This window comes from Eimeria necatrix, genomic scaffold (genome assembly GCF_000499385.1).
Source record: "Eimeria necatrix Houghton genomic scaffold, Enh_scaff25, whole genome shotgun sequence".
NCBI lineage: Eukaryota > Apicomplexa > Conoidasida > Eucoccidiorida > Eimeriidae > Eimeria > Eimeria necatrix.
Window position 1 is genome coordinate 16,434 of NW_013655219.1, and position 21,973 is coordinate 38,406.

The following is a 21,973-nucleotide window of genomic DNA, read 5'->3' on the forward strand; positions in this document are numbered from 1 at the left end:
GTAACTACAGAGACCTAGGATTGCTGAACAAGATGTAGAGCGTCGGGTCCGCGTTTTCGAAGTCATAGAGTTTCTTATACAACTCACATTGATGTCATAATGTGGCAATCATCCCGCTGAAAATATGTTTATTTGGTTCCTGAATTTTGCACTTGACTTTGTTCATCCAGTTTCGAGCGCTGCAGACAGGCTTAAACACCGGATGCTCAAATCATGAGCAGCAGACAGCCACCAGCTGCTCAACACAAAGGCTGCCCTTCCTCTGGGGCTAACCCGCAAAAAATGTTCCTAATGAGTAAACTTTATGCCGTAATTTTAATTTTTGTTTATGAAACTTTTGATCCTTTAGGGCTGCCTTTCTCTAGGTCCCCATTCTTCGTTGACTGCTCTGGGCGACAGGGCCCATCAAAACTGCAGCCTATGCCTCTGCGGCTTCAGCCTAAGTATTTGGCATTAGCTTTCGTAACAGTAAGCGCTTCCGCTTAAGACTAAGCTGTTAATTTTAAGTGTTAACTTTAACAGCCCACTCTCATTAGTCTGCGAGGCGAGCGAAATTGCCGTTTGGACCTGGGTAAGGAGTAAATTCTGAGCCAACCCCTAAGAGCTGGAACTTGAAGCCCAAATCAACTCAAGATATGTGTCCAATTTGGCGACTGGAGGCGACAAAGGGACCTCTTCATCGGCGAAGAGCAACAGTGCAGGGCAGCAGCAGCAACCCGAACATTGACAGTAGCCCCCAGCAGCAACGTCACTAAAATCGGCTCATCAACAGTAAAGGCAGCAGCAACAGCAGCAGTTCTAGCAGGGACAGCAGCAGAGCCAGCGTCAACAGCAGCACGATGAGCATGCGGCGTCAGGTAAGGGAGGCGAAGGCCCTCTTACGCACCAAAATGCTACAAGTTCGCGCCGATCACTTGCTGCAGCTCCAACTTCACCAGAGTAAACTGCAGTCACAGCAGCACGCAGTGGCTGAGGCGGTGGCCATGCAACACTTGGAACGACAGAAGGGACCGCTGCTGGCGCTGCTCCGCTGCTGCTTCCCAGGGAAGATGACGGATCCCCACGATCCCGCACCAGGTGTATATACACTGCAGAACAAGGGAAACCAGCAGTGGCAAGAAGACCGGAATGACAACAAGGCAACGGCAACAGCAAGATTCATTGTAGCGCGGGCTCGCACTCGTCCAGCAACGCGAAATCTTTTGTATGCTTGTGTCTGTCTGCAGCAGATACTGCGTCTGCCTCATTCCCAGAAGTAGCGGCAGCAGCAGGCCTAGCAGCAAAAGCAGCAGCAGGGGCTGCTCCTGCTGGTCCATTGCTGGTCGCAGGTTACAACAGCATTGGTAGTGAATATTGCTGCCTGCCGCTACTAAGGTATTTGTCTCTGTTAGGAGCTGCTGTGTACTTGCCTGTCTGTATGCCTCACGGCCTCCGCATGCAGTTCAGGCAATACGAACCAGGAGAAACGCTGAAGCCAGGAAGAGTAAGGCTGCAGTAGGGCCTGATCTCGAGGCTTTCGAGGCAGGAAAGCGCGTTGGCGCTGGGGTCATCAGGAATATGGGGGCATGTGAATGAGAGATTAGGGCTTTAGTTCCCGCATATGGGTCTAGAATGGGGGCTCATAGACCCGAGCTGCAAACACGGGTCTCCGGCTTGGAGAGAGTTCCAGCCCCTCTTAGGTGTTAGCAGTGTGGTTTACGGGTTTGTGACAAGGTTTAGGAGTTCAGTTTTTGTGCTGTCAAGGTACACGCCTAGTATTTGCAGCACGGCTTGCGGCGTCGATCAAAAACCGACAACCAGGCCTTAATGCGTGGGGCTAGAGCTTGCGGCTTGCGTTTTAGGGTGTGCAACGAAACTGATGGTTCTGAAAGGCATGATGCTCTATTTCCGTCTGTGCACTTTTCCCGAATGTTGACTTGCATTGAGACTTAGAGTGTAGGGTTTGCAAGGGCTGAGGGCTCGCGGACGGGCGTAAATTTTGTCTGTGCAGTTTGGCATCCCAGTACCCTCTGCCTCTCGTCCCCATTTGTCTGTCCCCCCACATCTGCTGCTGCTGCCCCTCGTGGCTTGGAGCCGGCTGGGGGTCCGGCTGGGCTATGGAGGTGGTTACTACGATGCTACTGTCGCTGCAATTAGAGCTGCTGCTGCTTCTGCAGCTCCTGCTGAAAATGGATGCAGGCCTACTGCTGCAGCAACACCTGCTGAGCTGCTCAGCAGGCTTCAGTCAACAGGCTCTCTTTCCGCAGCAGGTGCAGCTGCGGGAGTACAGGATGAGTCGGCAGTAACCGCAAGTGACGCAACAGCAACAGCAGGAGGCTGGAGGGGTCCTCTTGTTTGTGGTTTGTCTTTTAACTGCCAAGAGTTAACCACGGAGGCTCTCCCTCATGAGGACCACGACTGTCTGCTTGACGCTGTAATTTCAGAGCGAGATATATATATATGCAACCCTGAACTTGCTCGCATGATGGAGCAGCAGCAATGCGTAGCGACAAGAGGTCACGAGATACTGAACAGGTTGCCCAGTCTAACAAAAGGTGTTCCTTAGGGGACCCCATGCATTTGGGAAACCCCCTACCACTGCGGCGCACCCCCACGCTGGGTGATGGGTCCAGCGCAGACTGCCTGCTGCTGTTGAATCTCTCGTGATCCTGTGGAGAGAAATCCGTCTCCTGCTGCTGCTTCTGACTTGGTGCTGTTGTCTCCTGCACCAGCAGCAGCTTCATCTGCTGCAGGCACCGCTACTGCGGCTGCTTCAGCCCCTGATTGACCCTGGTCTGTGATCACCTGCAGATACAGACAACACAGCAAAGACGAGTACAGCATGTTTCCGCTTGTACTTATTCGCAGGAATGTCACAATTTATATTTACCCTCTTACAAATATATTACCGTTCTGTCTGCTGAACTGCTGCAGCCACTGCTCCAGCCACCGCTGCAGCCGGCTGAGAAACAGGCATGCATGAGACGTAAAGCAAATGAGCTGGACAAGAGATAAAGAGGCACAGACACGAGGAAGACAGAGACACAAACGAATGGAAGTGGTCGAAGAAAAGGGAGTGTCGGCAGACACAGGTCAGTCACGGAGCCGAACACAAAGGCGAACAATGCGAAAATAACAGATTAGCGACAACAGAACAGCAATGACACAAGAGAGCCGCACCGTGGGTGACTACAATGGGTAAAAAGGGTAGAACGGGGAAGCAACGCGGCAGGAAGAAAGCAAAAGAGATGACAAGCAGAAACTTAACAAGGGTTATGTATAGACAGTGGCACTGGAATACCTGCATCCACTCTGAGAAAGCTGCCGCCATTTCTGTTGCTTCTTCGTGTGAGGGGCTGAGGCGATTGCGTTTATCTCTTGCTGCTTCAGCTGCTGCTCGCAGCTCCTGCTGCTGCTGCTGCCGCTCCGCTGCTGTTGCCCCGGATTGTTGTTCTAGCAGCTGCCACTCAACCTCAGAGCCCGCCCAGTCCGCTGCAGCTGACGGGCCCTCAAAACACAGCTGCTGCTGCTGCTGCTGCTGCAGATACATGTGGATTGAGAATAGATGAAACCCTAAAAACAGCCGCAAACACCAGCATCCCCACAAAGTGTAAATTCTTCACCCGCTTATCGTGGTCCCTTCAGGAGATCACCAATGGATGCAGGCATCAACAGCGACTGCTGCACACACTTGAACCAAGTATCTCTACCCCACACAAAACAGCAGCAGCAAATCTGCAAGCGCACAAAGCCAAGCAGCCGAATACGGAGGAAATGGCACGACAAGTGCAGACTAGTTGCGAGCAGATGTGAACGAAATAAACGGAGCCGTCCACTGGTCTTCAAACCCATCACTGTGCATATATGGACTCTACATGCATGAACCTGCATGCATGCACTTACCACCGCAATTGGCAGGGTCCACAGCCCCAGATGCAGAAGCAAATGGTGGTTCGAAGTCGCTGTCTTCCCTTTCGCACTCCCAAGTGCCCTCCGCTGTGTCCCCAGCGGCCCCGAAAGCCTCCTGAGGGGTCCCGCAAGATGATGCCCCCTCTGGTGGGCCCCCAATGGCCCCCTCGCCTTCCCCTTGGTACTCAAACGGGTTAAATGAACCCCCAGAGGAAGCTCCTAAGGTATCTGGTCCGTTTACCCAAGGGCGAGGAGCCCGCTTGCCTCCTCCCTGATGCTGTGCATGGTGTAGTTGCTGCTGCTGCTGAGGGCTGTACGGCAGTCTGTCGATCCAGAGGCGGCCTCCCCTCCCTCTGCGCCTAATGAAGGTGAAACGGCATTTAGGGGGCCCCTGAGGTCCCTCATCCTCCTGCGCAGAGCCACTATCCGTCTGTGGTGCCGCGGCTCCTGCCGTTGCTGCAGCTGCCTGCTGCTGCGCTGCAGCAGCAGCAAACAGCAACGGCGTAGTGACAGGGACCAGAGACGGAGGCAATGGAGAGGCACCGATAAAGAAGTGCGAAGGCAGCTTCCAGTGTCTGTTGGCTGCAGAAGCAAACAATTCACTCAACACATCCGTTGACTTCTTTACGAATCATGCATCCAGCCGACAGCCTAATACATCTGCGAGCAAGTTCATTCGTCCACTGTTTACTGGTGTTCCGTTCCGCTATCTTGCCATTTGAGTCAGAGACAGAAGATAGCAAGCATATCTAAACAAGAGACGAAAGAGGTGCAGACACGCAAAAGGGAAGGAAATGAACAGGTTGATGTACACAGACACGGGGAACAAAACGGGCGCATTCTACAAAGTCATATAGACAAGCGGATGTCCAGCGTCACATAGGCTACGCAGTAGCCGCAGAGATAAGTTTACCAGCAAAAAACCAAACGAGGGGCAAGAATATGTAAAACCGCAAACGGCGGATCAGTGCTTACCTTTAGGCCTAAGGATAATGGAGGGACTGCTGCTTGCTATCTGTCTCCCCAATTTATCTCGCCTCCCAAACCGTCTCAAGTGAAGCCCTGCGGGGCTGCTGGTGAGTGCCAGCTGCCGTCCCCCAGCTGCCGCTGCTGCTGCAGGTGGGCCGCCCGCCACAGTACCAGCCCCAGCGTGCACCGCAGAGGGCGGACAAGCTGCTGCAGCTGCAGCAGCCGCAATACCCTGGGACAGAGCCTTTCTCTCGTTCCTTTTGTCAGCCCTGCGGGCTCCTGCTGCCTTAATTTTATCTCTCAGCTGCGGCCAAAGGGGATGAGAATAAAGAGGGTCGGTTAACTCAAACCGCTGCTGCTCGAACATCAGACTCCGGACCTGGGTAGACACCAAAATACCTCTCAGCAGCAGCAACGAATACAAGACGCTTGTTTTTAAAACCTCTGTACTGCATCATGTCCCTGATGTTTTAAACTCGAGAGCCAAACGAATGCACCCTGGGCCGCAAAGTGAGCCCTAAGCCTCAGGTCGTCAAGTTTACCTCTAACAGATGTTCCTTCTTTTCGTCGCGAGTCCTCATGCGGCGCAAGACCTTCTCGACAAGCCTGAAGCAGCAACACACTTGAGCAGTTGTTGCTGCCGTTGCTTCTCCTTTTCGTGGAACTGCTGATGACGTTAGTTGTGCTGCTGCTGTTACCTGCAATCATCGAGGAGCTTCTCGGCCCTCAATAGCGAATCCCTGCCGACCCTTTTCTGCTTCCTTAAGGTCATCTTTTCACGGCCCACCTAAGACAATCATATTACGCAGACAGGCAGAACTGGAAAAAAACTGATAAAAAGGAAACCCACACATACAGAGACCAGCCAGTGGTTGAGCTGGCCTTACGCAGCTACAGTAAGACGCTAATGAGACAAAGTAAATTATAGGACGTCTGCCGAAACAAGCAATGAAAAACAGTGCAGCAAACAGAAGACCGAACAATGAGGCACACAATCAGGATGACCGATATGCGCATACCCTAGGCCTGAACACCGCTAGTGGTGAAGTATCCCCCGGTGACGACTGAGGCCACAGGTGGCGCAACAGCGGCTTCTGCAAACGCTGGCGGCGCCGCTGCCAGTGCTGCACGCAGCAGCAGCAGCAAAAGCAGGTCAGACAGTAGCACTGCATGAGTAGCACTGCATGAAGATGCATGCGACAACGCACATGCGACAACGCACGTGGTGCAGCCCGAGCAGCAATCGCAACAGCTCCAGCAGCATGGCCATCACCAAAACGAGCAGTAACAGTCACAGGCAGTCAGCAGCATCCTTAGAAACACGAGCACCTGCAACCATTCCGACCACCCTCACCACTACACTCAGCACCATCACCACTGCCACAATCAGCAGCAGCGACCACAGCAGAATCAGTACAACAGCTTTACCGCATGCACTTGTCTAGAAATGACTGCATGCAATCCCAGCTGCAGCTGATGTGTGGCGATCCTGGCGGCATCATCAGCAGTGACCGACAACTCGCTCCCTCCCCGTGCATGCGCTTCCTTTTCTAAAGCGTCCATTAGTTTGACAAAGGATAAGTCCGACAAAAATAATGACCGGTTGGACAGACAAATAGGGTCCAAGACAAGGCGAAAAGGGCCCGAAGTAGGTGCAGCAGCACCACCAGGCTGTTGCTGCTGCGGGTCCTGCTGCTGCTGTTGCTCGGTTTTTTCAAGGTTTGACGAGTCTGCACCGCCTCCCGCAGAGGCTGCTGCTCCCGCTGCTGCTGGCTGCGCTAGTGATGTATCCGCTTGTTTAGGAGGCACCGCCCCGGGGTCTGCTTGCATATAAATGGGTTTTGGAAGCAGCAAGTTATTCCTATTTACTTTTGCATTCAATTTGTCTATGAACTCTTCGTCCTCCTCAAGCATGTCGTAGTGCACTACGCTGCCGTCAGACAGACGCAAGCCGTTCACCCTGTAGCAATAGCAGCAACCGCAAGCAACAGCAATACGAGCAGCGCCATCACTCCCAGCAGCAACAGCACTATTGCTCCCAATAGCACCAGCAGGTGCAGGAAGAAGACTTCCTACGGTACAGAGTCTTTCTCAGTATGTGAATGCCGTCTGTCTCATCAGCTCTTTCCCACTCATTTCACTAGTTTTCGTTAACTTGTCATCCGCCCTATACTTCAATTTATATATTAGCTGGCCTACACGTCTCGGTGTATCTCTGATCTGATATAATATTCCGGCTGCACGAAGTCAGTTAATTGTATTTGTCTTTTTTCTCTCTGTATTGGAGGCACCGCAATAGATTGCACTCGTTGCTTTTTCGGTGCTGCATGCGACCCTTCATCCACAAACTGAGACGAAGATATGAAACCCAAAGAAACAGGGTCAATGCGCACTCCTTCCTCCTCCTGTACAATAAACAAACAAAATTAACGGATCCTTGTCGCCACCTAGTTGACTGAGAGCTGGAAACAAAGAAGACGGCAGAGACGGAAGACGAAAACGGACGCGCAGACAGAAACACACTAAGTGCGAGAGATACACTGACACTGGAGGAATGAGTCGACGTGAGAGCCACGGGCAAAGGCAGGTGCATCTCCTCCACCTAAATACACTATTTAACGCAGACAGAATGGCTCACAGCGACAACGACAGACAGGCAAATTTGGATTAAAACACAAAACAGACGAACGTCGACTGTGGAGTGGATGCACAAAGGAGACGCTGACAAGAGCAAAGCTTGACGAGGTGCTCGCCGGCTAGGCCAAGGGAAGACAGGCAAAAACAAAGGACACAGGCAGGCGAGCGAGTGCAATTGTAAATCCAAGCCAAAAACTGCAGAAACCCAACTCTGAAAGCCCGAGCCTAAACCCTGAGTCCTTACAGCAAGCACTTCAAGGTCCTTCGCTGATCTAACAATAAATAAGGGTTTAGAGCCATCGACCGGCCGAGTGCGCAGTTGGCGCTGTGGGGCCGACTGAAGGGGAGGAGCAGAGGCTGCGCCCTTGGAATGCGCCGTCTGCGCGTATGCCATCTTCTGCTATTGGCAGACTCGCTCCCGCGCTACTGGAGATAGTGACAATGCTGCAAACTGCTGCTTTTACTTTTGTCACTACAAGAGGAGGGATGGTGCTTCTATAGCAGCTGAAACATGGCGGATGCAGCTCCTCTTGGTGCTGCTGGCGCTGTTGCTGGAGCTGCTGCTGGCGCTGCTACTGGCGATGCTGCCTGCGTTGCTGCTGGTGCTGCTGCTGGCGCTGCTTCCGGCGCTGCTGCAAGAGCTGGAGTTGCCGCTGCTATGCTTAAGTTGCCGCTGCTATAATTTCTGCCGCTGAGTCTAGTGCTCCTCCGGCATTCTGCTGCTGCTGCACTGCGACGCCACGAGGGGCCCCCCACCCTTCTAAGAGATGCAGGGGGCCCCTCAGTAAGTAACAGAACCCCAGGCAAGTACAGTGGGGTTGTTTCTAGGGCCGGAGTGCTGCTGCTCTTTCGCCGCCGCTAACTGGCGCAAATCTTGAGGTGCACATGCACCTCAACTATGGCACCGTGTGCTGCTGCGCTTGAGAATAGCATGAGTTGAGGTGTATGTAAACCTGAGCTCACACAGTGAAGGCGCGCAGCTCTCCCTTAACATGAAACGTGGTGGCACTGTTGCTTCGCCAGCTTCGCTGCTCTCGCAGGTGCTCCTCCCGCTGCTGCAGCTCCTGTGGGGAATGCTACGAGACAGAACCACGGGCGAACGAAAACATCGGCCTTTTCCTTGTCTTTTCGAATAACTATTCCGTCTTGCGGGCAGTCTTCACCTGGGAGGCCAGCAGCAGCTGTTGCTCCTGCTGCTCTTGCTGTTGTTGCTGCTCGGGCCTTTGCCTGCTGCTGATCCCGTCCCGGCGTTCACTGACTTTCTTTCCTGCTATTCGCCTTTCAGAGATACAAATACGCGTAATAAAAAGATGAAGCATTCTAAGTCGCCTAATGAATAGACTAAGAGAAGTAGTGGCGGCAGCACCGCCTGAGGCGTGCATGCGTTTTGTTGCGAAAGACTTATATACTTGTCCCACTTGTGTGTCATGACAAAAAATTAGGTACAATTATTACATGTCAAATGCTTGATTTCATTTTATCTTGTTTTACTAAACTTCATGTCTGCCAAGGTCACAATGCAACGTTCGCATGCAAGCACCTACCCAAAGTGACGGAAGCAACTGACTAATATATTGAAAATCAAGTATAATTTGGACGGCAGTAAGATTGAATATTTACAGGGCCACTTCATGCCTCTCCGGAATGCCCTTCAGCAGGGCTACCTTGTGAGGTACTTTCCTGCTGCTCGGGATGGCCTATGACGTGAGCAGGAAAGAACGAAGCTTGAGCCCAGAAAAACGCAGAAGCCACTCAGCTAATGTGTCCTAGTTCAGTCCCTTGTCAGGGCACTACTGGGGAGTGTTTGTCCATCGACGGTGCTACCGGCCCTCCATGGGCGACTAAACCCCCCAAATATTCCTTGCGTAGTTGCTTATCCTACTGTAGATGTAGTATCATGGCACAGTTTAAGCGCAGGGTGAAGCTAAACGCTCCTGCAAGAAGCAACACGTAAAGGAAGTGACAAAATGGTACAACGCTGTACACAGCCCGGAATGGCGGGTACTTACTTGCTGCCTTAACTTCGATATTCAGAGGGCTGCAGAGTGTCAAGAACTGCACCTTCAGTGAACTTTCAACTCTGACGCTCCTCCCGATACCAGTAGCATCCGAGAAGTGCCTATGCAAGAAAAGCACCTGATGTTTGCTAAGCTTGTGGTCTATACCTGAAGCTAAACGCTCCTGCAAGAAGCAACACGTAAAGGAAGTGACAAAATGGTACAACGCTGTACACAGCCCGGAATGGCGGGTACTTACTTGCTGCCTTAACTTCGATATTCAGAGGGCTGCAGAGTGTCAAGAACTGCACCTTCAGTGAACTTTCAACTCTGACGCTCCTCCCGATACCAGTAGCATCCGAGAAGTGCCTATGCAAGAAAAGCACCTGATGTTTGCTAAGCTTGTGGTCTATACCAACCGCTGCTACCTGGAGTCACACCGTGCGCAAGCACCGTTCCGTGAGCCTCTGGCTTCGAGTGGACACCTGGTGCCAGTTGTCTGTGCCACGTGCCAGGTGTCAGAATGTTTTGAAGATCTATGTGTGTGAAGATCTATGTGTGTGTGTGTGTGTGTGTGTGTGTGTGTGTGTGTGTGTGTGTGTGTGTGTATGTGTGTGTGTGTGTGTGTCTGTGCGTGCGTGATGTGTAAGTATGGTTCTGCCGATACTTTGGGGCCTTGAAGCTTATTACTTACTTGTACTTGTGCCCTTCGCTTATGTGTCTGCTCATGTGCTCTGAAGTTCGTTCCCGTGAACGCCCCAATAAGAATCACCGAAAAACGGAAAAAACGCGTGCGGAAAACACCTTTCGTTTTCATTATGAACGAGCAGGCTATCCGCACGGCAAACTAGTATGTCTGCAAAGTGTCCCGTAACAACTTCAGCAGCAGCAGCAGAAATACTACAACAGTTTTAGTCCTGCTGCTCCTTCTTAGCATAATTTCTGGATATATCTTCCGCGGTTTTATCCCGCTGAGGCAACTGCTGCATCTTGTGCTGGTGCTTGTGCTGCTGTTGGATCTTCTGTTCCCCTCTCTTCTCCCAAATTGTTCTTTCACGCACAAGCTTCTCATAGAGTCTTCTAAATGCTGCTGCCTCGGAAGCCGCGGGGGATTTTGAGGCTTTTCCTGCAGTAAGCCGTTGGTAAGCCTCTAAGCAGAGCTCCTCTGCCTCTGCATATCGGCGAAGGCCCCCTAGTGCCTTTGCCTTTCTGTAGGTTCCTTTGCTACTGGAAGGAGACAGAGATAGGACCTGAAGGCCACACAGAAAGAAGCAGGAAAGGCTGCTGCTGCTGATGCAGCTCTCACGGGGGGTGGTCGTGAAGGCAGTGAGAGTGCTGTTGCGGTGCGTGCTGCTGATACTGTTGCTGGTGCTGCGACAAAGCACCGCTGCAGCAGCACCAGCCAACACCAGCAAGAGCGGGACCACCGGCATCAGCGTGCCTCGTCTGAGCAAGTAAGGGCTTCTTCCCATCTCCGCAGCCGCAGCAGCGCGAGGGTCTTATTCAGTGTGAGTGCTTTAAAAGCCCACAGCTCCGTGGGCTCCTCATGCGGAGGACATCCCAGAGCTGCAATTGCCTGAATGGCACGTATACAGAAAACGCACACAAGAAAGCTTCTGAGACTAAGCCTGTCACTGAACGCTTTCAACCGTGGACCCTGGCGTACTCGCTGGTAGAGTCTGAGAGCCGCATGCGTCTGCCCTTTCTCGAGTTTTTCGTTTGCTTCCTTTCGCAGCACTTGACTTTGTAACAGCCTGCTGCTGCTGCTGCTGCAGCTGCCCGTCTGTGGTGGGGAAGCAGACACAACTCTCAGACCCTTAAAATACAGAGGCTTCCCTAGCAGCAAAGGCGAAGCCAGAGCAGAAAAAATGGCCCGAGCATGATCCCCACTATCTCTGGAGCTAGAAGATAGGGGACTTTCGAAATGGGAGATTCCCTCCAGGCTGCCACAACCCCATAGAGGCCCCACCCACAAATCCACAGGGGGCCCTTGGACTAGAGGGCTCCTAACAAATACATCGACTGCAGGGCAGAGTGGTTTCCCCTCCCCCAGAGTATACTTATAGGTAAAGACAGCACGGTTGTCTGAAGTAGCAAGAAGCTCTCTCATTGGGCCCCTCTTTGACGCTCGCAGTCCTGCAGTGGCGGAAGGGAAGCTCAGAGGAGTGCCATCCTGATGAACAGCGAGGGGAGGCGGGAAATGTAGACACATAAGCGGACAGAACTAAGTTATAGTACACATGGAGAGGCAGACAGCAACAGAGACAGGCATAAGCAGAACTGAGAAGTAGGCAAGAGACACAGAAGAGGCACAGACAGAAACATATTGCGCGAAACAGAAACAGAGAGAAAGCTGGACAGCAACAAGTGTAAAAGGCGCAGCATGTTGGCCATGTAGGGTGCCTGCACATTAGCTGTATCAGACACACCGAATCATCTCTTAGTGCCCAGCTGAAAGCTGCAGGAGCAGCAGCAGCAGCCGCAGTAACTATAGCATCCGAAAATCCAGCACACTCATCAGGAGTAGGAACAGGCGAACACACCTGTAGAGACAAAGAAAACTGAAGTGTCACCTCCCACAAGTCCTCTGGAAGGGCTCCGCAGCTAACGCTGCCAGGGTCATACCAGGATCCCCCTGAAATCCCTCCTGAAGGCCCTCCAACGAGCCCTGTCTGTTGCGCGAAGAAGGCGCAGGGGGTTGAGAAGATTTTTTTGGATGTTCGACTGGCCCTAGCCCTCTGTCGTTCCCTGCAAATCCTGCAGGTATTGTTGCTAATGCTGGGTCTTCTGTCGCTGCTCGCATTACTGCTGTTGATTTCGCCGGTGCAGCTGCTGCTCATGTTGCTGGTACCGCATGCGTCGGAGTCTGGATCGTCAGCTCCGCTGAACGCCTCTTCGCTGCTGCAACAACAGCAACGCGGCTCTCCTCCACCAGGAGCAGCAGTTCCAGAAGCAGCAGTAGCTACTTCTTCTGCTAGTGAAAGCCGTCTCTGCCTCTTCGGTGCGGGGGGGAACAGGAGCCTGCGATAAAGGCTTCTATAGAGAGGAAGAGGGACGTAGAGCGGCTTCATTGAAGTTTGGTAATGAAGGCGCACGCGCAGCAACAAATATACCATGTCTGCTGCTGCTGTGGCCAATGATGCAGTCGCCAACGCTCGGATTGCATCTGCTGCCCCTGGTGGTGCTGCTGCTGAGGTGGCTGAAGCGGTTGCTTCTGCGTCCAATCTGGTACCAGTTGCTGCTGCTGGTGGTATTACTGCTGCTCTTTTTTCTGCAAGTCTTACTGCCGCTGGTTCCGCTGCTGCTGGTTTACGGGAGTTCTTCGCTGAACTTCCTTGCAAAAGCACATCAGGAGGGGCCGTTCTAGCATCCATCAGGAGCAGCACTTCTTCGCCTAGAGCAGAAAAAGTGCGCATCATAAACCCTATAGACTGGACAGTAGCCTTTCCATTACTGCGTGGGGCTTTTAGTCATGCGCATGTCCCTTAGCCCGCCTCGAGATGTGTGCGGCAAGTTAAAGCTTGAACTCAAGGGTTCACGCATACAGTTTAAGGCCTAACGTTTGCTGTATACCTGGCAACATGCACTGCAGTGCGGCATTGAGGCCCAGGCCCAACGAAGCGTCTCCGATAACAGCAACAAGAAGGGAAGCAGCAGCCTCAGCTGCAGCATGACCAGCAACAATCGAACTATGGAGGCTAGAATAGCCGCAGCGCATAAGACAACAAAACACACATCAGCAGGAGCAGCAGCATGAACCGCAGCAACAGCAACAAAAGCAACATTAGCAGCAGCAGCCAACCTCACGTTCTTGCTCCAGGTATTGTTGGAGCCGCTCCGCCACGAAGGATTCAGCAACGGGTAGTTTCTCCTGCGCGGCCCTAAAGGCCACCGAGGGAACCCTCCAATTCAACTGGGGGTTCCCCAGCCACCAAGCCTGATACGACAGACAAACTGTTCTTCCCTCTCTTGGGTAGCCGCAGTAGTAGCAGCACCTGCTGCCGCTGCAGAAGACCTGTAACCCCTTACGGGACCCAGACGGGTGCTCCAAACGCTCCGGAGGGACGAGTGTCACTAACTGACCCACACAGTAGCGATCAGTAGGGTCTGCTGCTGCAGCTGGAACGGAATCAAGAGCAACAGCTGCCGGACCAGCAGCTGTACCCAGACAATCAAAGCCAGGAGATGCAGAAACGTCGCGTGTAAGGAATACTGGTCTCACGGAGCCCACAGACGGGGGCTCCAGGCATTCCAAAGGATATACCGTTGACCCTGAAGGGACATTTTTGAAAGACCTCCCTTCCTGAGATAGAGAAGGGTGACATGGAGGACTGAACCACTGTGTAGCTCCCCACCAAGACGTAGCGGGCCTCCCATTAGGCAGGTGCTCTGGGGTGATCATAGCTGCCACTGCCGGCACTGCTGCTAGCTGGAGCAGTTACTACAGCGGCAAGCGTTGCTTTTGCAGCATGTGCTGCACCTGACGATACTGCTGTGTTTAATATTGGGTCCACACAAGCAGTAGCCGTTCCATTTGAGGAGGAAATAGGTACAGTACAGACGCAATACTACAGTCTCGCGAGAACTCTGGGGGGCCCCCCTCAATTTAGCTGGTAACACTGCACCCACGTACACGCATTTTTGTACAGGCTTATCCTCTGTCTATATTGATTAACAGTCATAAAGTTCTTCTGGAGGGCCAAAGTTCATTTTGGGAGGTTCCTATCGTGGCCTCAAGGTCTACTGGAGCTGCAGCCGACAAGCACAAATGTTCCTCCAATGCACCTGGGATGTTTATGCTGAAAATGAGGATCCTTCAGCCGCTCCAATGCTTGGAATTTTATGCTATTTCAGTATCTGTGTAGTTTTACCCCGTAACTCCTTGCTCGATTCAGATATTCATTCAGTGCCAAGTTCCGAGATACCATGGATGTTGGGAGGCGCGGTAACCAACAACTACACTGAGTATTCTCCATTTACGCATTGCTTCCTACAAAAGGCCCAGGTTCCCCGCTAAATATGAGTGAATTGATTCCCATCTGGGTTCCACAATTAATCACCGCATCAGAGTTTCAAACATTTTTGTACTGGGGTACTCGCCTGAAGTCAAGGCCAGCTCGATCCTATAGGGTGGAAAAGCTAGCAAAGCGTTTCATCATAGTTAGGTCGTGACAGGATTAGCATGAAACCTATCAAGCAAAAATTGGGGCGCCATTTGGAGAGTTGTATCACGAATAGAGAAGGTGCTATGTGCATACAACCGAAAATGTAGGGCTACACAATGCGGAGCTGCTGCTGCAGCCATCGAACGGACATAAAAGAACACGGCAAAAATATAGATAGATGGCAGTCAAATTTGCAGCAAACGAGAGCATTTCCAAGGGGAAAAAAGCAGATAGAGTGCGTGAAAATAGATGTCAAGTCTCTGAAAAGCCTGCGCGAACTATTGTCGACGTTACTGCGTCGTATGTGCTGGAAAGTCCGGTGCTGAGAATTGAGAAGCTTTTAAAATTTTTATGGGCAATTCTGTAGGTTTCTTTCAAAGATGAGCGAGAAAACCAATGTACCGCAGAGAAGAGGTGAGGAACCTACAGGCAGAATGTAAACCTTTCCACCGTGAATCGAAGGCAAGAACAAAGTCGTGAGGTTTTTTCCGGTAGAAATGCACTAGCCAGAAGCAAGGCCGTAGTTGGTGGGTGGTGCGCGAATGATGGAAACGGGAGCGCACCCATGTTGAACTATATAGTGTTGCTTGCTTCCTTAAATAGACTGGGCATTAGAGTAACCCCTTTTGCTGCTGATTGTTGAAGGCTCAGTGGAACTCTGCTTCCCTTATTCTTCCAACGATGTATGAATCCCTTGTACTGTACTTTTGGAGGGCGGAGCTGAACCCTTCGGGTAGTATTTGAGCGGCCTTCGTATTTTCCCAAAACTTTGAAGTTTATTTTTTACATTCATGATGTAGGTCCACTCAAACACTCTGAAAATGCCAAACCTATGGTACGGCACCACGGACTTGTCCTACTTTTGTTTATCTTTACGAGGATGTACCAACAGAAGGTGCGTTTTTGACGGCTCCACAGCTCACCATATGCGTTACGCCTGCAGTTACTGTGGTATTGCTGGTGCTACTATTGCTGCTTGACTTTACCGCGACATAGCATTTCGCTAGTTGGAAACAGTAAAGCAACTCCTGCGAATGTGAAAAACAGCAGATACGAGCTCACATACAACCGAAGAAAAGCATACAGGCTTTCTGCGAGATCCCAGATATTCGGGATGTTCAGGCTGGCTGGCTGGGACGGCTAAGTACTCCAATCGCCATTCTGTGTAGTGTTGTACTAATTTTAGTACTAATCTTATCCTTATTTGCAGCAATTTTGTGAGTCTTTTGTCTTCACTAGTTCCCCACCTCGCGTTCCAAATTTTCCGGTACCATAGCTCAAGCACGCTGTACCTCGGGTAAATTTCAGGGGACAACGGCGCATTAGCTTCAGCTCTGATTTTCACGGCCGTGAATTTGCTTTCTCTTTGCTATACTGATGGTAAAACGCATACCCTGTCCTCGTCTCCCATACGTAGTTCGTGACGCTGTCCCATCATCTCCACTCTATTAGTTACTTACTGCTGCTTGCGTCGTTGGTTCAGGGCTGTCTGACCCCGTCTCGGTAAGACTGGTTTTGGGCTTTTGACTCAGATACCAGCTTGAAGCCACATCGAAGCCTCTTCGCGGATGGCAGTTATACCCCTAAGCGTTTGGAACCACAAAGCTCCCTAGGGCTGCCACAGACTCGAAAACCCTGTGGCTCATCGAATAGCAATGCCGCGGCGGCGAATAAATCACCGCAAAATTCACGCGTTCTCCTAAGGCTTTTGCATGATGCTCGTTTCCTTCGCTAGTTGCTGCTCATGTCGGCGGCTCACATGGAGCTTGCGCTAAACTTGTGTTACGGTGCCACACTCACAGTTGCAGAACTGCTTGGGTAAAGAACCTTTCGGGGTTTCGTTGTCCCTGACAGGCTGGTGAATACGTAAACGACCAACAGGCTATCTACGGCGCAAAAGGCCGTCCATGTGCCGCTTCTGCCTGACGACTCTTTCAAGTGAGCAACAGCTTAGCCTAAAGGATATCCTTCCCTTTGAAAAGACAACGTCCCCAAGCCCTCCGAGTGTAAAGCATACTGCTTCTGTAAATTCTACACTGGAAATGTTTGGGAGCGCACTTGAAGCCCCTGACTAGCCACTCGACCGGAGCTGCTGCCACTCTTTCTAACGTGTCATAATGAGTCTTGTCGCCACCTTAAGAAGCCGAAATTAGCACGCTGGACAACCATTCACTTTTGCAGGCACTTCAGCACATAGTGCGGCAGCGGGTTTGCTTACTTTTGCCCACAGCACACTTTTCTAAGGAAACTTGGAAAAGCCTCCAAAATTCAAGACTTTAGTATTGTTCGCTGCAACGTGCCTGTTTATTCATAAGGAAAAGATCATTGAAAGCCTCCGTTTTCAACAGTCCAAGGATGACGACGTTGCTTAACATGCACTGAAGCACCGCTAACCTTCGTTATGATCAAGTGCGTTACATCCTTCGAAAGTGTTAGTTCTAGCCTAATGAGCTACAGTTGTCAAAATTTGTGGTTGGTTTTGCCAGCAAGCCCATCGAAACGGACAGATTGAGTGCTTTGTGTCAGCTTTGTGTCAGTTTTTTACGTTTTTCAGATGTTGTCAGAGCTGGCATGCCAACAAATTTGTGTCCTTTCATGACACTACGTGCCCTCCATTCGCTTGCAGCTAAAAGCTTTGAATAAACTCACTTCAAACAATGATATATAAATTGAGCACAACCTGGATCAGTAGTAGCCTTGGGGAAAGTAACGCAGGACGCATACACTAGAAAACAAATTCGCATTGATTCCGAACAAGCTGTCTTCTTGCTACTGGGTACAGCAGCTCAGTTGAAAGCCAGCTCGAGCTACATTCTAATGCTCCCTATATATACGGTTGAGCACATCGGACGTCAGCTGCGCATATTTTAAAAATGCGAAATACGTCTTGAGCTTTTCAACCAAACGAGCAGAGGGGAACTGCAGTTCCAGAAGCCCTTTAGATGACAGGACTGCTCTCATCCAACGTTATCTGAACCTTTAAGGTCTCTCCACTTCGGACCATTATGTACTTTTTACATGGTTCTCTGTTTTCATTCAGCTGCTCGTAGTGGCTACCCGGCCATTGTAGTATAAAAGTAGCTCACTGGGTGGCAAGGGTTTCTTCTGGCGTCTAGGCTTGTTGATACTGTGCACAAAGTTTCGCCTGCTAAACATCTTGAGGCAGTAAGAACACTTTAGTGGCTAGGATATTTGAAGACCCTTCAAGCAGTCTTGACACTTGAATAACTTGAACCTTCTCAGCACTTCGGCGCTCTTGTTCTCCTCTTAGAAAACCTTACTCTGACTGCGCACTGCTCTCTTCAACCCCTCAGCCGTCTGTTATCTCTCGCTTCATAGGGCCTTCTCTGCCGCTGCCCCGGATCCTCTGTCGGTACTTGCTTAAACTTGTCGGCGGAAAATTCACGTTTTTCCCTGTCCCGCACTTGGCTTTTTGGACTCCGGCCACTAAGGATTGTGTCGGGTGGTGCCTACGAGCTCAGTTTGCCCAAGCTATTTACATGCTAGCAAGCGAAGAAGCTGTCTCGTGCGGTATTAACAAAGAAGCAGCAGCTAACTTCTAAATGAAGTGGTGGCGATGTGTTGACGGCGCTGCTGGCGCACCGCTGACGTGGTTTGCTCGCTGGAACTGAGTCTAGTGACGGCTTTTGTTTGGCAATCTTATCATAGTCAGTTCAAGCATTAGCGGACAGAAGACTTGTTATGTTCGCTTCAGGAGGATAAGTGCCGGATCGCCATCTGCCAGTGCTGCGTTGTGGTGAGCCAGTTTGGTTCTCTGCTAGGGTACTTACAGTCGTTCTTGTCACCTGATATCATGTAAAGAATAGCGCTATGCTAAAGTGTATACACACCGAAATTAAATCAGTGCTCGAGAGATCTCTTCAACACTCATGCAACCAAGGCGCGAGACTCGCTGTTGGGTGGGCAGGGCATACAACGTTGCACAGCATGAGAAAGCATGAAGTCGAACATGGCTGTTTACATTGGGACAAAACGTAATAATTGGCATAGAAAGAAATCTACTAATGACTTTGCCTCAAGACAAATGCTTCCTACAACTTCTGTACCTTCCCCTACTGCGACTCTTGCGTCTTCCGGTTCGGGTGCATCAACGCTTCTCCCAAATGAAACTTTTAGGGGGGGTTTGCAAAAATGTTATGCACCAAGCTTTTTCCCGAAAAGTTCATGGCATTCTAGACCGTGGCAGCGGTATTCGTGACGTGATTGCCTTTTCCGCCATCACCTGAGAAAGGAGGATCCGAGCAATGATAATCGGAAACAGCTCAGACGAGACATGGCATAGAGGAACGTAAAGAATAACGTCAAAATCGCAATAATGGATGGTTTTGTTTGAGATTGAACTGAAACTTGTCCAGTGTTAAGGCTGCAAATTTGCGAAGAAACGAAGCTGTAGTAGGGAGGAACATCCTCACTTGCATCTGTGTCGTGCACCTACACGTTTGCAATGCCTCAAATTCTACAATGTTTTGGGACAGTTTCATTACGCTCATTCGATCGTGACGTTTTCCAGCGAATCTTGAAGTTGGGTGCAAACAAAACCCAACCTGAAGTCTCGGAGCCCTCAGGGCGCAGTAACGCTCCACTCAAGTGTCGCGGCGCTACAATCCCACAGATTGTGCTTTTTATTTGGCTTGTCTTTGCATATTCGTTTTAGTTTAGTTTCATGCAGAAGCGTTCGAAGGGCTTCTCATGCCCCTCTGAAGGACCACGGCATACAGACTCTCCAGGCAGCAATGAGAAACTTAGCGGCCCATCGACGTACCCCACTCCGGAAGCAGAAAGTCCGCAATAGCACTGTGGCCCTATCTGAAGCTTTTTTAAAACTAAACTACTGTGCTTGCCACGAGCAACGCTAGCAGAAATTTCTTCAGGAAGGTGGAAGCAGTCTGGAGAGCAACAACACCGTACAGCAGCCAGCATTTCTGTGTGTCACAGTAAAAGGTCATAAGTGCACTAAACACTGAAATCAATGCCCACTGAACACGAAATCACTTGGATAGCCTCAATGCAGCCCGAGACAGGGTCACGGGCCTGCTGCAGTAGGCCCGCGTTTGAGTGGCGACTTCAGTGCTTGCTTGAAGGAAGCCTCAATTACGTGAGAGATATAAGCTGGAAAATTGTAAGTCTCTTAAATATTTTGGACTGCTGCTCTCGTAGTGATCTGCATGAGGCGCTTTCGTGATCGTATCGACGCCTATTCGCCGTTCAGCACAGGAGAGGGTGGAAGCTGCTTGCGAGTCTACAATTAAACTTACTTGGCTGGCGCTCGGGGTGGCTCCGGCATCACCCTGTCGTAGCTATGAGCAGCGCATTGCACTCAGCGGCCTGTGATTGGCTAGGCCCGCCCCTAGAGGGTGGCTCCACAGCAGAATTTCTGGTCAGCAGTACGTGTTCGCGCGGCTGCTAACGATTGTCTTTGTGTGAGGTAGCATGGAGTGCGGGGTTGTAGGCAAGTTGTGGGTTTTTGCGATATAACTGTTGTTGATAAGTCGTTTTGTGTATCGATTTATGTTCTGTCTGGTTGTCACAATGCTAGAGGGGCCTGGGCCTGCGGGTACTCCGGGTTTCCTGGAAATAAGGAACCTTCGGTGGCTTCAGGCATGAGCTGTAGTGAAGTGTCTGTGAAGTTCGAGATATAGGTTAACACTGTTGTTTTGTCTACCGAATTTTGTTTTTGGTCTGGTATGCCTGCTCGTGTCAGAGGGGCTTGCTAGTACTGCGGTTTTTCTGACGGTCTGTCGGGATAGCTTCAGTTGTCGATATTATGGCCAGCTGTGGCGTTGAATGAAATTGTCACTGCGACAGTTGTATCCTCCAAGGGCCGCCACCCAGCTGTGATGTTTCATTCGCTGAGTACTTCAGACAGTTTGCGACTTCACAATAAAGACAACCTACAGAACTTTCGAGATGGAAGGGACGGCTCTGCTGGTATTGGGGTTCTTTAGGAGATGGAAACCAGCAGCTGTCGGTTTATATTTGTTGGCTATAGAAGGGGATTTCAGCTCGGTGAGGGTCGCGTATATTACCAGCCGTAATCACTGAGAGCAAGATGGACAGTACTAACCTGGGGACAGGTAGATGCACGATTCCACAGCAACGAATCTGCATCTCGAGGGCAAAGCGGAATAGTGCAAGCAGGCTACGAGGCAGCCAAAAAGCAGTCGGATTTTGAGGACACCAGGGACCCAATGAGGCGTTTTGGCTTCCAGCTGTCAAGCGTTAAGTGACCACTCTTCGCTAGGGTTTTTCTAGAGATCTTTAGAGGTTCCGAAGCAATTTTGGGGGCTCCAGAAACCTGGCGAGTTGGCATGAGGGAAATGAACTAGTAGCTCCATTCCCAGGAAAGCATGAAGATTTCGCCAAGGCCAGGGAGTTGGAATTATATTAGCTGCTCATGCATCTTCCTGGTTTTCATGCTGTAGATGGCACCATATCCTGTTCCGTAGCTGCTGCCGTTGGTCACATTTCTGGAGCTGTTGCTTTGGTATATTCCCTCAGAAACTTCCTTCCCTACCCGGTTTCTTGTAGTGCGGGGCTAATGCAAATAGTAGCCGATGCAGTTCTGGTGTAAGGAAACACTGAAACGGGAGCAATGTCAAGAGGCCACTGTCCCCCGAAGTTAGTGGCCTCCTCCTCTCCCTTTGAAAAACGTACATTCAGGGAGCTCAGTACTTACGGGGAAACCAAGAAGAAGCAGTAAGGTGCTCCCATATAACTCATGCCGCCTTTTTGCCCTTCTGAAAGTCCTTTCGGCCCCCAGCAACAGCTGCCGACGCGCAGAATGCTTGTCGGCTGCGCCTGGGCCGCTACGCCTGAAGAGTACGATGCAGCCTACTCATGCTCTGCTAGTGTTATTCAAATGCTAATTCTAGGTCTCATTGCGCCTATTCGTCCGTACAATACTTTGAATACGGCAAATTGTTCAGTGTTTGGGCGTAGAGCCTAGGTTTATGCCGTCGCCGCTTATTCATCCCAGTCAGTTGCCTCTTCGGTTTGTTTTTTTTTATATGCATATTTTAGTCCAAATTAGCTTGAAAGCGTTTTTAATGCTTTTGGTTGACTCTTTAGGCGCCGACGTGGACCGAAAACTCGTTTCGCGTCCTTCAGTGTTGTTTAACGCGGGCGCATTCACCCCGCACTCCTTTGCGCCACTGGGGGCCCCCGAACTATCCCGGGATATTGGAATTTTTAACCCAGTGGTTCCGTTGCAATGATATTGGAAGCATTGACAGTGGGGTGAGCAGCTGTGACTCTAACATAGACTGTACCAGAACGGAAGCATCCCCTTCTGCCACA

At 50.9% G+C, this 21,973-nt stretch overlaps 3 protein-coding genes across 3 annotated transcripts; 1 reads left to right on the forward strand and 2 right to left on the reverse strand.

Moving 5' to 3' along the window:
- Positions 1 to 1,611: 1,611 nt before the first annotated feature.
- Positions 1,612 to 2,545, forward strand: ENH_00035550 (hypothetical protein, conserved; the record flags this gene model as incomplete). Its single annotated transcript, XM_013585016.1, has 2 exons — positions 1,612 to 1,662; positions 1,991 to 2,545. 2 exons carry the CDS (start codon positions 1,612 to 1,614, stop codon positions 2,543 to 2,545), a joined length of 606 nt encoding a protein of 201 aa, XP_013440470.1.
- A 26-nt stretch (positions 2,546 to 2,571) lies between these two features.
- On the reverse strand, positions 2,572 to 7,888 carry ENH_00035560 (hypothetical protein, conserved; the record flags this gene model as incomplete). The annotated part of the gene is made up of 10 exons (XM_013585017.1): positions 2,572 to 2,784; positions 3,281 to 3,552; positions 3,883 to 4,470; positions 4,864 to 5,236; positions 5,400 to 5,463; positions 5,556 to 5,644; positions 5,877 to 5,981; positions 6,286 to 6,817; positions 7,057 to 7,262; positions 7,739 to 7,888. 10 exons carry the CDS (start codon positions 7,886 to 7,888, stop codon positions 2,572 to 2,574), a joined length of 2,592 nt encoding a protein of 863 aa, XP_013440471.1.
- Positions 7,889 to 10,402: 2,514 nt separating this feature from the next.
- ENH_00035570 (hypothetical protein, conserved) lies at positions 10,403 to 13,893 on the reverse strand (the record flags this gene model as incomplete). Its single annotated transcript, XM_013585018.1, has 7 exons — positions 10,403 to 10,741; positions 10,933 to 11,067; positions 11,158 to 11,274; positions 11,461 to 11,664; positions 12,035 to 12,885; positions 13,065 to 13,154; positions 13,299 to 13,893. The coding sequence occupies 7 exons, from the start codon at positions 13,891 to 13,893 to the stop codon at positions 10,403 to 10,405; spliced, it is 2,331 nt and encodes a 776-aa protein (XP_013440472.1).
- Between the last annotated feature and the right edge of the window lie 8,080 nt (positions 13,894 to 21,973).